Raw genomic sequence first — 13,201 nt, 5'->3', positions numbered from 1 at the left:
TTTCCTACAAATCTCTGCCGATTACTCGTTATAAACCATTGCGTGGGTCAAACATGACATTCTTCTGGCACTCATGTTTGGTAAGTTCTTCTAGTATTATTTACTTCGAGTAGTTTCCCAACAAATGTACAATGGACGTGAGAAATTTATAATACGGATTTGTATTGTTTGACCTATAAACGTTAGAATCTAAATTAGAATTGTATTTTTTTTGTCTATAGTTTCGAAAGAAGACCACTCTAAAAATAAATGGATCAAACATTGAGCAAATACAAAGATGCTCACAGTGCTCAAAGCCATGTTTTAAGGCATAGATTGCGCTATGATTTTTTTGGAGGGGAGGATACATAGTTATTGATTGAAGATGGTACAGGAAAACCGGAGAAGCGCAACATATAAGAGCTGGAATCGTAAATGAGATAAATGGTAAATTTTTGGGAAAAGAATGGTAACTTCGGGAGGATTACGCCCAAGGCCTTCGGCGATGGGCACCCTTGAGTGAGTAACTGTACCTGCTTGAAAATGAATGTAATTCATGTATCAACTTATTTTTCTTTACCTGACATTCCTAGTTTTGAAACCAATAACATATCTTTCGAAGTGTTGTACTTTCGTTATCATTGGAAGTAACAAAATTACGTGATTCATCTTCTATTTTTTTCGTTTTATATTCGAACTGTCTCTTCTCAACTTTCGTATTTATTCTTCCCATACAGCCTCCTGCTAAGTATTCGATTTATAATTTTTACTGCATGTGATATAAGACTAATTGTTCTGTATACCTCATATCTTTTCGGGTTATATTAGTCAATTATGTTATTAGTATCTTCAACAAATGCTTTGGTCGCTACAGTGCTCGAACTCCTAACCATTTACTAACCTTTTCGGCCCTGACAGCAACATATGTGTAGATCATATTTTAAGATTAATATAATTACTCTAGAGGATTCAAATGACTGGCACAAGAGAAATAGCGGAAAGTCATTTATACAAGTTCAAAGAATACTGACATGAAAACCCAGCTATTTTGAATACTCCATAGTAATTATATTAACCTTAAAAAGTTTGTACATATATATTACCGTCAGGACCGAAAGGGCTAATCAAGTGTCTGTTGCCAATTTACGATCACGGTGGACTATCTCCTCATATTAATGAAGAAAACTACGTGCTTCGACATAGGCACCTACAATCAACCGACAGATACCGTCACCGAGGAACACGAAAAGGTACAAGGAGGACCCCTTCGAGCTCTGCCTCCAAAGACTGTCTATGAAAATGGACACACTGAGGTAGAAGACCAGTTATCAACTGGTCACATCCTACCTATGTCTCCAAGCTTCATTGCGCGGGACAGACTGCTCTAACCTTACTTCTGAGCTGTGTCGGGCAAGAGGTGTCCTCACCTATCTCCGTGCTGCAACGAGCAGGAGATATCAACCTTACCTCTAAGCTGCATCGGGCAAGATGTTTCTTTAGACCCAGCTGCAACAGGACGGGTTGTTTTTAACCAACAAACCCTAAACCTCCCAGCTGCTATGAAGGAACTAATGGAGGAAGGAACTTTTAGAAACTTACTTATTTGCAATATAGTGTACAAACAGTATAGAAATCTTTATAATAAAAAAGGTGAGGGATAACACGTGTACCGTTACTCTACAGAAATTACAATATTATTTCTGACTACCTACTCATATTTATTACGACGTAAGTATTTAGGCTTGTATTATAACAAACAAATCTTTGTACAACTGAAGCGAGACTGATATTGTTACTTTTGTTTTACAGGATATACAGTCATCATGCATTTCTGTACGCAATTGAAGTTAATCATTTGGAAGAATTTTCTATTACGTAAAAGGCAAAAGGTGAGTATAAAATATGTTAATAATAGTATTGTATTTAACTTTGTACTTGAGCTAATATTACCTTTGTAATATTAATATATTAATATTAATATGTATGTTAATAATAGTATTGTATTTAACTTTGTACTTGAGCTAATATTACCTTTGTATGTTTTCTTCTTCTGATTAATTTTGCTTTTAATTACTAATTAGTTTCTGGACTAAGGTAAACTAACTAACTAACTCTATGGCCTATAGAACCCAGAGGTTCAGTGTCACGTTCACAAAATCTCTCCACTGACTTCTATCCTTAGCCAACTGGATCCAGTTTCTACTTTGTATTCCTATTTCTGAGAGAGCCATCTTAATGTTGTCCTCCCTTTTGCATCTATGTCTTCCTAATGGTCGTTTTCCGATTGGTCTTCCAGTTAAGACTTTGAAACTGTTCCCACTTTCTTCCATTCTGGCTATATGGCCTGCCCAACTGAGGCTCCTATACTTGATTACTCTAACAATGCTTGGTAACTAAGGTAAAAAAAGTTTTTTTTTAAAAATATTACTTTATATTATATTGAATCCCTGCTATGTTCCTTAATTCTACTCTATATGTTTGTTTGCCATTCCTCTATAATTTACTGTGGATTAACAAGTGGTTTCGTACATTCCCAAACCTATGTTCTTGTCCGTGTGATAACTCTCGCAATCTATCAGTGACTTTTTGATATTTTTGGGGTAGAACTAATAAAGTTATGTAGAATTTTTTAAAGCTTTTTTTGATGAGTTGAAAAATTGATGTACACCTTGTCTCAAAAAGGTTGAGCGCATTCTTTATTGCTGTTTCGAGGCAAAAATTTTTTAAGTCCAACTTCGGGTATCTTCGGGAAAAAGTAAACCAGGTTCGAACCTCGAAGCCAACCTTTGCAATCGGGAAAAATCTTGCAGATGTGTTTTTCTTCTTTTAAATATAATAAGACTTGTTACCAATTATATATAAAAAAGCAACATTGATTGAAATACTTATTGATACAATATTTCGAAACTGTATTAATGCCAGCACATGCTTGTTTGTCATTTTGCTCTCCATGCTTAATGGAATATTTAGATACGTAAACGAATCTTTCCATATGTAAAAGAATGGTGAAAGTTAAGACATAGAACATTATTCTCTCCTGAGTACTAAAATGAAAGTCAAAGTAGAACAAAAACAGCGTTTGCAGTGGATATGAATGTAATTATTATCTTAAATACCGGTATATATCGCTAGAAGTATTATTCGTTGAGCGCTTGTGTTAGCTCAGTGGTACGCCGTTGGATTTCAAATCGTAAGGTCGATGGTTCGATTCGCATCTGAGTCAATTTTTTTTTATGAAATTCTATTTTCCGCAATGCATGAAAAATTATATAAAATAATTACATTAAAATACGTCAGTTGTATATATATAACATACAATCATTGCAGAAGAAAGTGATTATTATGTTTAAAATATAACAGGTGTTCACAGTACGTTGGTATTCTATGATATATGTGAATGTTAAATACAAATTAAGAAAATAATATCATCGCAATAAATAAATTATGTAGTGTATTTATTTGCAGTTATTTGTCATATAGGGGTTACTTCTGAACATTCGTATTACAGCATGTCATTGATATTCTTGAAAAATTATCCGAGGCATAAAAAGAGGGTATAAACAGAGAATCCAAAGTCGGAACGCTCGCAAGAAATTCATGAACCCCAAAGGTCACGTGAGCAGACTGGAATTGTCCTTATGAAGCATGCCACAGCAGAAAGTCTTTACATAGATTTTCAATTCAATACCTGATATATGCTTTTGCAATGTGCTCTCTCTCACTTTCTCGCTCGCTCACTCTGTATTTATATATATGAAAGTGGATGTATGTGTGTGTTTCGACATAATTCTGATATGTCTAGAGCAATTTTAACCATATTTCTTACAGTCTGGAAAAGAGTACTGTCGGGATATATATCAAAAATGCTAGAAAAGGATCGATATTAGTATCGAATCCAGTTTTGTGGTCGCTTAGGTAAACAGTTCTACTTTCAATTCAAGTCCAATTAAGCTCCCATTAGCACCCAGGGTGGTTACGTAGCGACAAAAAAAAAAAAAATCGAAATCAACCAATATTAGAGTCGAAGCGTAAGTTTTCAGTGCCGCATTTCCCATTAGTCCAACTAGGCCCGTGCCTAGAGGGCAACATATTTGAAGAGCGCAAAGTTTAAATTTTTATTTTTTTTTTCGTTTGAAAAAGTTTAAAAAATCGAGAGCAAATATACTATTTCATGAGCAGTCCTCTTTTACTATTCTAATATATTTAATGATAGCGTAAGAAATCTGAAAATAATTCAGAACATGTTTCCCATTTATTTTTTGTTACGTAATTGTAGCTGTAGCATCTAGTGAGTGGTATTTAACTGCAATAAATTCACTAATTAAGCATATTCGAATTAAGTTTTATTTGTAAGTTAGGGATCAAGGAACGGAGAAATGTGTAGTTATTGGGGGCGCCGAGAGCAAAAGTGCGTAGGGACGCCGAGCTTCTAAATGCAGCACTGTTCGCTAAATTAATTGGTAGAAATTTTAATGCCATTTAAGACCAAATTTAGTCCTAGCAGTGGAAGTATCCGTTTGCTGTCCTAGGAGGAATGAAAGGGACTGACATCAAAATTATAAAAAAAGACCTACATTAGTGTCGAATCTATAATTTTGGGGGTCTCTTAGGTAAAGATTGGAACTTCAGATGCTATGTAAGTTAAGCCCTCATTAACACAATGAAGGAGTTTGTGAAATTTGTGACATGTAGAAATAATTTAAAATAACCAATGTTAGTATACAACCCATATCTTTCGTGGTCGCCAAGTTCATTGGGAGCAGTTCTGATGACCTTATAAGTTCAACTTCCAGTAAGAGTAAGATCCCCCAGCACATCTAATAAGGAGAGCGTAGTTCTGGAATGTCTGGGACAATCTTTATCAAACTTGGGGGACATATTACTTTCAATCTAAGAAGAAAATATTGTAGTAGTATGAAGTTATGCAACTTGGGAGGTGTGACATGTAAAAATAATGTAAAACGACTGATCTTAGTATTTTATCCATAATTTTCTCGGTCGTTGAGATGGATAGTGCTGCCCTCAATGGAGGTGACATCCAAATTCATCCCCATCTTCACAGGATGATGGCCTGGGAGAGCTAAAAATAAAATCTCAAAAATTACTTAAATATTTGTCGAATTCATAGTTTTCGGGGTGAAAAAGCGTTTCTAATAACTTTGAAAGGTAATTTGTACCCACGTCAAGATGGGCTTTTTAATCATATCAATTTCTCACCTTAAGAAGAAATTACCATTACAATTATGATATTAAGCCAACCTTCGCAATCGATGAAAAAATTATGTGGATGTATGTTTCGTCTTTTAAATGAAACAAGACATGTTAAGATCAAAGATGGAGTGGGTCAGTGGGTCGGTTGGTAAGTGGGTGAAATGGGTCAAGATTTGTGAGTGGATCAATGGATCGTGGGTCAAAAGGACGTGACCTACTACGAAACACCACTCACCGTGACTCACACTGGCCCACCCGGTGGCCACCCTTTTAGTCCAAAGATATTTCGTCCAAAGAACATTTCGTCCAGAGACATTTAATCTAAAGACATTTGGTCCAAAGGACAATTCGTCCAAATGACATTTCGTCCAAAATACAATTGGTCCAAAGGACATTTCGTTCAAAGGAGAATTGGTCCAAAGGACATTTCGTCCAGGGATGTTTAGTTCAAAGCACATTTCGTCCAAAGAACATTTGGTCCGGTAACGCTTGGGGGTCAAGGGTTTGTTTCTATTAGAAGAGTAAAAGTGATTCATATAACATTATGACTCAGTAGCTTCTTATTTCTAAAGGAAATTTGAAATAGAGATTTATTCCGCAATTTACATTTTGATAGAACAAATAATGCTGAGATATTCAGAAAAACGTAAACGCCTGAAAACAAGATGGCCGAACAACAGGAGTGAGGGAAAGGTTGTAGTGTGAAGTATGTTGCTGTAATAACTGCTAACATGACATCTAAAATTTTCATGTTGTGAATGAAATAGTTTTAAAATAAGTACCGGTAACTAAAATTAATGGAGTTTAAATTTGAGTAAGTTAAATATTAGGTATTCAAACCCTTGTGTTAGAAAAGTGAAAAATTATGTGTCATGTATCTTTGAAGAAATACTGAGAATAGAAAAATACACATGTGTGAAATATATTCTTAGTGTCCAGAGATAATACTCTTAAACAGTCACATTCTTGGCTGGAACATTGTGAAAAGAGATTGACAAATATAAGATGTGTAACCGACCGATTACCGGTTACATTTCTGTTTGGGTTGGTTTCCGTATTTTAATGTTTACCGGTGGTTTACACAGTGTTAAAGTTGGTTCGTGTATTGTAATACTGCACCTGAGTGCCTCCGAAGATTTGTTTTGATGTTAATTTGTTTCGTTGCTAATGAAATAAATGGCACAAAAGGTGATCAGTTTTATATGAGAGATATGCAAACACAACAATAATTTACCACTAAAACTTCGAACTGTTTCTTTCTACAACTGTTTCGCGTTACTGTAATAATTCTATTCATAGTTTAATATAGTAAAAACTAGTCTACACTTTCACTTTACCTCATATACGTATTTCTGTCAATTATTCACGTGATACTACCCATCGTTTTTTTTTATGCACTCTGATGTTCATCTGTTACTCATTCTGATGTTCAGTTGTTACTCAGTCTGGCTATCATTACAAGAGGGCGCTTAAATCGCTATGCGGGCATCTATTTTACAAATGGCGACCTGTTTAAACAGTGAGAGCAGCGGTCGTCATCGCAACGGGAATTATTTTCAAGACGTGGTTAGGTGAGTTTGAAATTTCTGTTATGTGGTTATTTCTGATAATTAGGAAATGTCATTTAATAGATAGAATGACTGCTTATTTGAATAGGGTTTTGTATAGTAACAGAAGACATATAAATTTGTTTTAGTTCGTAGGCGATTATGTAATATTAAAACCGCGCTTATTAAGGTCTGGTGACGCGACTAAGATGACGTAGTTGACCACCATGAATTAAAGAACATAGAAGGCGGTCTGAGTTAGGCTCCTTTAAATTTGGAAATTTGATAGCTAAAGTATATATTCGGGAAGTTAACCTTATCTAAATTCTAATCTTTTGGTGAACCGAGACAATTAGAAAGTGAAGAAATTAACCGAGGAGCCTGACTTCAAAATTAACTTAAACACATTTAGGCCCAAGGCCGCCAAATACCATCTCCGCCATTACTGGTGAAGTATAGTGATGGCAAAGGGGATGTAATTTTTCAAAGTTGACGACAATGGGCCACACGGACGGTCTCCTACGACTGTAGGGTATTGAACTGGTGATCCAGTGGAATCAATTTTTGGATTTTAAGAAGTGGGCATACGAAATCTGCCTATTGAACTGAAAGATTGGACTTGCATAACCTGTGGAACTTCCTAACTGGTAATATCTTTTCTTTGTTTTTTTTTCCTTGTTCAATCATGAAGTGCTTCAAGATTACTATGCGTAGTTAAATCGAAAAGCGTTACGCGTCTTTCAAGCTCATTATCATAGTCCATTCATGTACTTATAATTGCATGCCATAAGCATGTATGATCGAAGTATTAAATCTTATGTACTTGATACGTGAACCTGAAAATCTTGTGTGTTGATACGGTAAACCTTTACTTTGCACGCACTCTTCTATAGTAATGTACTTTAAGATCTTTGAATGTTTAGGTTAGGTAAGCTCAGTTAAACGCATGTCCCTTGATGACGTTTTATTTTGTGGAATATTTGCTGTAGGTTAGGTTAGGTCAAACTTAAATGTGTAAACCATAATATTTATGTCGGCTAGGTTAGGAAATTAAATTTTGTCCGTGCTTTCGAATTTAATATGTCTCTGTAGGTAGGTTAAATCTGAAAGATGTGTCCCATAATATTTTGGTTAGGTTAGAGAATTTAATTTTGCCTGTGATTTCAAACCTAATATGTGCCTTTTGTTTTGCCATGTGATATATTTTATTTTGCCGGGTGAGCTTCACTTTGAACGCACTCGTGATAACTTGACGGTTTATGTTAGAATATTAAATGCTCTTTAACGTATGCCATTGATAAATGTTAATGATGATGAAATTTCTTTGGGAGTGTCTTCATCTATATACTACTGTGTTTTTTTTTTTAAAAAATACATTTGTGTAGGTTAGGGAAAAGTATATCGTAAGTGTAGAGCCGGTAATAATTGTACTTTGAACGTGTTTTTCCATATTTTGCCGTGTGTTCTTTTGATATTATTTCGTAATATATATTTTGTATGTGCGCTTTCCATATTTCATCGTGTTTTTTTTTTTAATACTGATTAGTAATACATTTCTGCATGCGCAATACGTGTGAAATCGGGAAAATTGTACTTTGAACGTGTTCTATTATTTAGTGATGTGCCCTTTTTCATAGTATCTCGTAATATGCTCATAATTTAAAATTCTCTTTCATATGTCTTGTCACATTGTTTTCGCAACATATATTTAGTATCGTAGGTTAGGAAAAATTTAAGAGAAAATTAACGTATTCTTTGATGTTGATATCGGTCTGTGCTAATCCGGTGAAATTTTATTTGGACATACCTTTGGGTTTAATATCATTATTCCTAAAACTATCACTTCGTGCAACGTTTTTTTTCCTTCTTTTCTTCTGTAGGTAGATGTTTACTTTGAACGTGCCACGATTATAGTTACGTGCCTATCCATTAAACATATATTTTGTCTCATCGAAACTAATAACGTTGGAATATGTCTCAACTTGCTTCACCCAATTAGAATATGATTCCTTACGCGTATCCATCCCTCTTCAAGCTTAACTGATTATGAACAGAAACAATAATAAGTTAAAATAATAATAGTTGGAAAGGCGTTTTAATATTTGAACCTGTCGAGTAGATTTTTTTTTCTTTCACTCACTATACATTTGTAAATATTTCATTCTTCATTGATAGCAGTGTTTTCCACGTTATATATATTATGAAAATGATGAATAGGCTAAAGTGAAGTAATAATGCTACTTATTTACTTTAAGTTAAAAGAATGACGTTGTAGTAGTAATGATATGGCCTATGTTTGTATTTTATTTGATATACGACAGGGATAATATAAAGAATGAACGCTTAATTAAGATGTTTATTTAGAAATATAGAAGTAGAGAGGATGGATCGCCAATTTTGTTTTAGTATTAAGAATTTTCTATATGTATCAATGTTGAGAATCATGTTTGATAATACGAATATGTTAAACCACTATGATAACATATTTCCATATAAGATGTTGATAAAGTATCTTTGAGATACCATGATGGAGGCAAATGTTTAATGACACAATTTTTTTTAAATCTGTTATTATGTAATCGTTAATTAATGGCACAAATAAATTAGTCTTGAGAATTTGACTTTATGATTTCAAATGCAATTCATAAACTTGAACTTAGAAGGTTCTAATTGCTTATTTTCTTTATATATACTAATTAAGCTGGACGATGTTGACTCTTATTCTTGGTTGGCCACAAAACAAGAATCTGGAAACTTCTGATGATAAATAATAGCTTTATCGTTGTGTCTTTCTTTTCTTTTGCTAAAGCTAATGCAACCTGAACATTAAATCTAATATAACCTTGATTTTTTTTTGTTTTTTTTTTTTCAATACCCTGAGAACGGTATGCTATAATTGGCTTATCTTAGCCAGGATTCTATGTACTTTAGCATCAGAACATAATAACTTAAAACCCGTATTGTTATAAGTGGCGATCCAAGCCAGAATTTGCCTGATATGTATTCATTTCTTTTACGACCATAAAATCGGGTTGTTATAGATGAAAGTTGGAACATTTCGTGTAGAATATACGTATCTTTTCAGGTTAACCACAAGTCTGGTTTCTATTTGTAGACTATTGATAGTGTGTAACTTCGGCAGACGTTTCTATATAATTAGTGAGTTGTATGACAAACCAGAATTGTTAACTTGTCTTGTATTTTTATTTCAGTGTTACTCCTTATGCAAATATACTATATACTTTTGCTTTCATATTAATTTTCTCGGTACAGCACAGTACATTTCAGATATCCATTGCAAAGTCTCAAACCAAATACAAGATTCACATGACCATACGGAGGCAATGTTGTCCGCAAACGAAGAGGGAGTATGCTCTTCAAAGGGTTGTTTATCATTTTGGAAGGTGAATTCCTTAACCAACGAAGCTACAACTGTATTTCTGCGGAGCTAAAACTGTATTTTTGTAAAATTATTAATGAAAGCAAAGAAAGGTGGCCATTTAGTTTTCAGGCGTTTACGTTTTTTCTGAATATCTTAATATATATTTGTTTTATCGAAAAGAAAATTGCGGAATAAATCTCTATTTCAAAATTTCCTTTAGAAATAAGAAGCTACACAAGTAACACTTCCCAAGTGTAACACTCCAATTTTGATAAAAATTTGGCAGGCAGATACTACACATAAACTAAGTAAATATGTGTTTTTTTTATTTTCTGCGGAAAAACGGTTTTAGGGGGCAAAAGCCCCCACCCAAAATTTTGAAAATTGTCGCCCGAAAGGCAAGAAGAAGTGGGCCGAAATGAATGAAATCGTGCACAAATATTGTAGACGAAAAATGAGGGAATACAGGTTTCGTGTTTTTCTAGAAAGAATGGTTGGGTGGGGCGCGGACCCCTATAAACCTTTGCTCATGAAATATCAAAAGTGCTAGTAACAGTATGTCAGAAGTGCCTAAATTTACATGAAGAATTGCAACGAAACTTTGTGTATGGACAATATGCAAAAAATAAATGAACACAGGTTTTTTATTTTCTGCGAAAAAAGGGTTATAGGGTGCAAAAACTCCTACCCAAAGTTTTGAAAGTTGAAGCCCGAAAGCCAAGAAGAAGTAAACCGAAGTGAATGAAATTGTATGTAGATATTGGATACGTAAAATAAGGCCTTTCGTGTTTCACAAGTGTCTCCATCTGATTTCTTCAAATTTGACAGATCAACAACAAGCACAAACAGTATAGTGTATTTTATAGCATTTCAGGAGGCACCTTTAACCCTTATAATGTTTTTCCGCATAAACAAAAACACGTGTCGATTAATTTCCTGTTTGCTGTTGATGTGCCAAATTTGAAGCAAAACAGATAGGGATACTTCAGAAACACGAAAGACCTTATTTTACATAGGGTCTCTAAAATGTCTACCCATAATTTCATTTGCTTTGGTCCACTACTTCCTGCGCTATTACGGTAATATTTACTTTTTTTTCGGAGAAGACCTAGGCCCCAACACTGTTTTCCGCACAAATTAAAACACGTTTCGTTTATTGTTTTGCGAATTGTCCCTATACGAGGTTTCGTTGCAATTCTCCATACTCTTTAAGAACCTCTGACGTATAATTATTTGCACTTTTGACATTTCGTAATCAACAGTTTAAAAGGTCCGTGATATACGCAACCGTTTTTTTAAAAGGAAAATACGAAACCCAATTACCTCAATTTACGTCTACAATATCTGTGCACAGTTTCATTCAATTCTGTACACTTCTTCTTGCCTTTTAGGCCTCAAATTTCAAAATTTGTGGTGGGGGATTTTGTCCCTTAAAACCGTTTTTCCTCAGAAAATAAACTCGCATTCGTTTATTTTTTGCGTATTGTCCCTACACAATATGTCGTTCCAATTCTTCATGTCCTTTAAGCACTTCTGACATACTGTTATTCGCACTTTTGATGTTTCACGATCAAAGTTTTGTAGGGGTCTGTGTCCCACCCAAACCTTTTTCTTTTTTTCAGGAAAATACGAAACCAGTATTCCCTCATTTTATGTCTACAATATCTTTGCACAATTTCATTCACTTTGGTTCATTTCTTGTGACCTTTCGGGCCTCAAGTTTCAAACTTTTGGATTGGGGCTTTTGCCCCCTAAAACCGTTCTTTCGCAGAAAATAAAAAAAACGTATTTATTTATTTTTTGCGTATTGTCCCTACTCAAATTTTCGTTGCAATTTTTCATGTTCTTTACACACATCTGACATACTGTTATTAGTATTTTTGATATTTCGTGATCAAAGGTTTGGAGGGGTCTGTGCCCCACGTAACCATTTTTTCCAGGAAAATACGAAACACGTATTCCCTCATTTTACGTCTGCAATATTTGTGCACAATTTTGTTCACTTCGGTCCACTTCTTCTTGCCTTTCGGGCGTCAACTTTCAAAATTTTGAGTAGGGGCTTTCCCCCCCCTAAAACCACTTTTCCGCAGAAAAACGCGTATTCGTTTATTTTGTGTGTAGTATCTACCAGCCTTTTTTTTTTGGTGCAAAATCGGAGTTACACTTGGGAGGTATTACTTGTGAGTCATAATGTTATATGCATCACTTTTACTCTTCTAATAGAAGCAAACCCTTGACCCCCAAGTGTTACCGGACCAAATGTTCCTTGGACGAAATGTGCTTTGAACTAAACATCCCTGGACGAAATGTCCCTTGGACCAATTGTTTTTTGGACGAAATGCCCTTTGGACCAAATATCTTTTGGACCAATTGTGTTTTGGACGAAATGTTCTTTGGAACAATTGTCTTTTGTACCAATTGTGTTTTGGACGAAATGTTTCTGGACCAAATGTGTTTGGACTAAATGTCTCTGGACGAAAATCCTTTGGACGAAATGTTCTTTGGACCAATTAGCTTTTGGACGAAATGTTCTTTGGACCAATTGGCTTTTGGACGAAATGTCCTTTGGACGAAATATTCTTTAAACCAATTGTGTTTTGGACGAAATGTCCTTTGGGCCAAATGTCTTTTGGACGAAATGTCCTTTGGACCAATTGTCTTTTGGACAAAATGTTCTTTGGAGAAATTACCCTTTGGACCAAATGTCCCTGACCAAATGTGTTTGGGCTAAATGTCTCTGGACGAAAATCCTTTGGACGAAATATCTTTGGACGAAACGACCCCCAACTACCCACCGTCCCATTCTGTTCTGCGCATTGTAGACAGCATCTTCTGAACACTGGTGAACTTGTCTACGTTTTACTTTCAATATCTCCATTTTTCTTCTTCTGAATCTCCATTTCTAATGAAAAAAGCTCAGGCATTTTTGGATTTTGATATTTGCAATTGTAAGAGTGGCAATACCAAGAGGAGTTCAATTTTGAGATACAGCTTGTGAGCTTTTAGAGGAGCTAACTGCTGAAAAAAAATTTGAATCACCTGTAATATATGAATTATTATACCTAGTATAAAAACTGAAAGT

The 13,201-nt window shown here is 34.7% G+C and overlaps 1 protein-coding gene across 1 annotated transcript in view; it reads left to right on the top strand.

Annotated features, from left to right (window-relative positions):
* The first annotated feature begins 1,791 nt into the window (after positions 1–1,791).
* Positions 1,792–13,201, top strand: part of LOC145672005 (phospholipid-transporting ATPase ABCA1-like) — a 378,961-nt gene continuing 367,551 nt past the window's right edge. Inside the window, exon 1 of the mRNA XM_081741187.1 lies at positions 1,792–1,868. Within this exon, the coding sequence (XP_081597313.1) occupies positions 1,803–1,868 (66 nt within the window). The 5' untranslated portion in view covers positions 1,792–1,802. The remainder of the gene's footprint in view (positions 1,869–13,201) is intronic.

Source organism: Thermobia domestica, chromosome 15, assembly GCF_964235325.1.
Source record: "Thermobia domestica chromosome 15, izTheDome1.hap1.1, whole genome shotgun sequence".
In the NCBI taxonomy this organism is placed as follows: Eukaryota; Metazoa; Arthropoda; class Insecta; order Zygentoma; family Lepismatidae; genus Thermobia; species Thermobia domestica.
The sequence above is the reverse complement of the archived record's forward strand: the minus strand, read 5'-3'. Positions and strand labels throughout refer to the sequence as shown.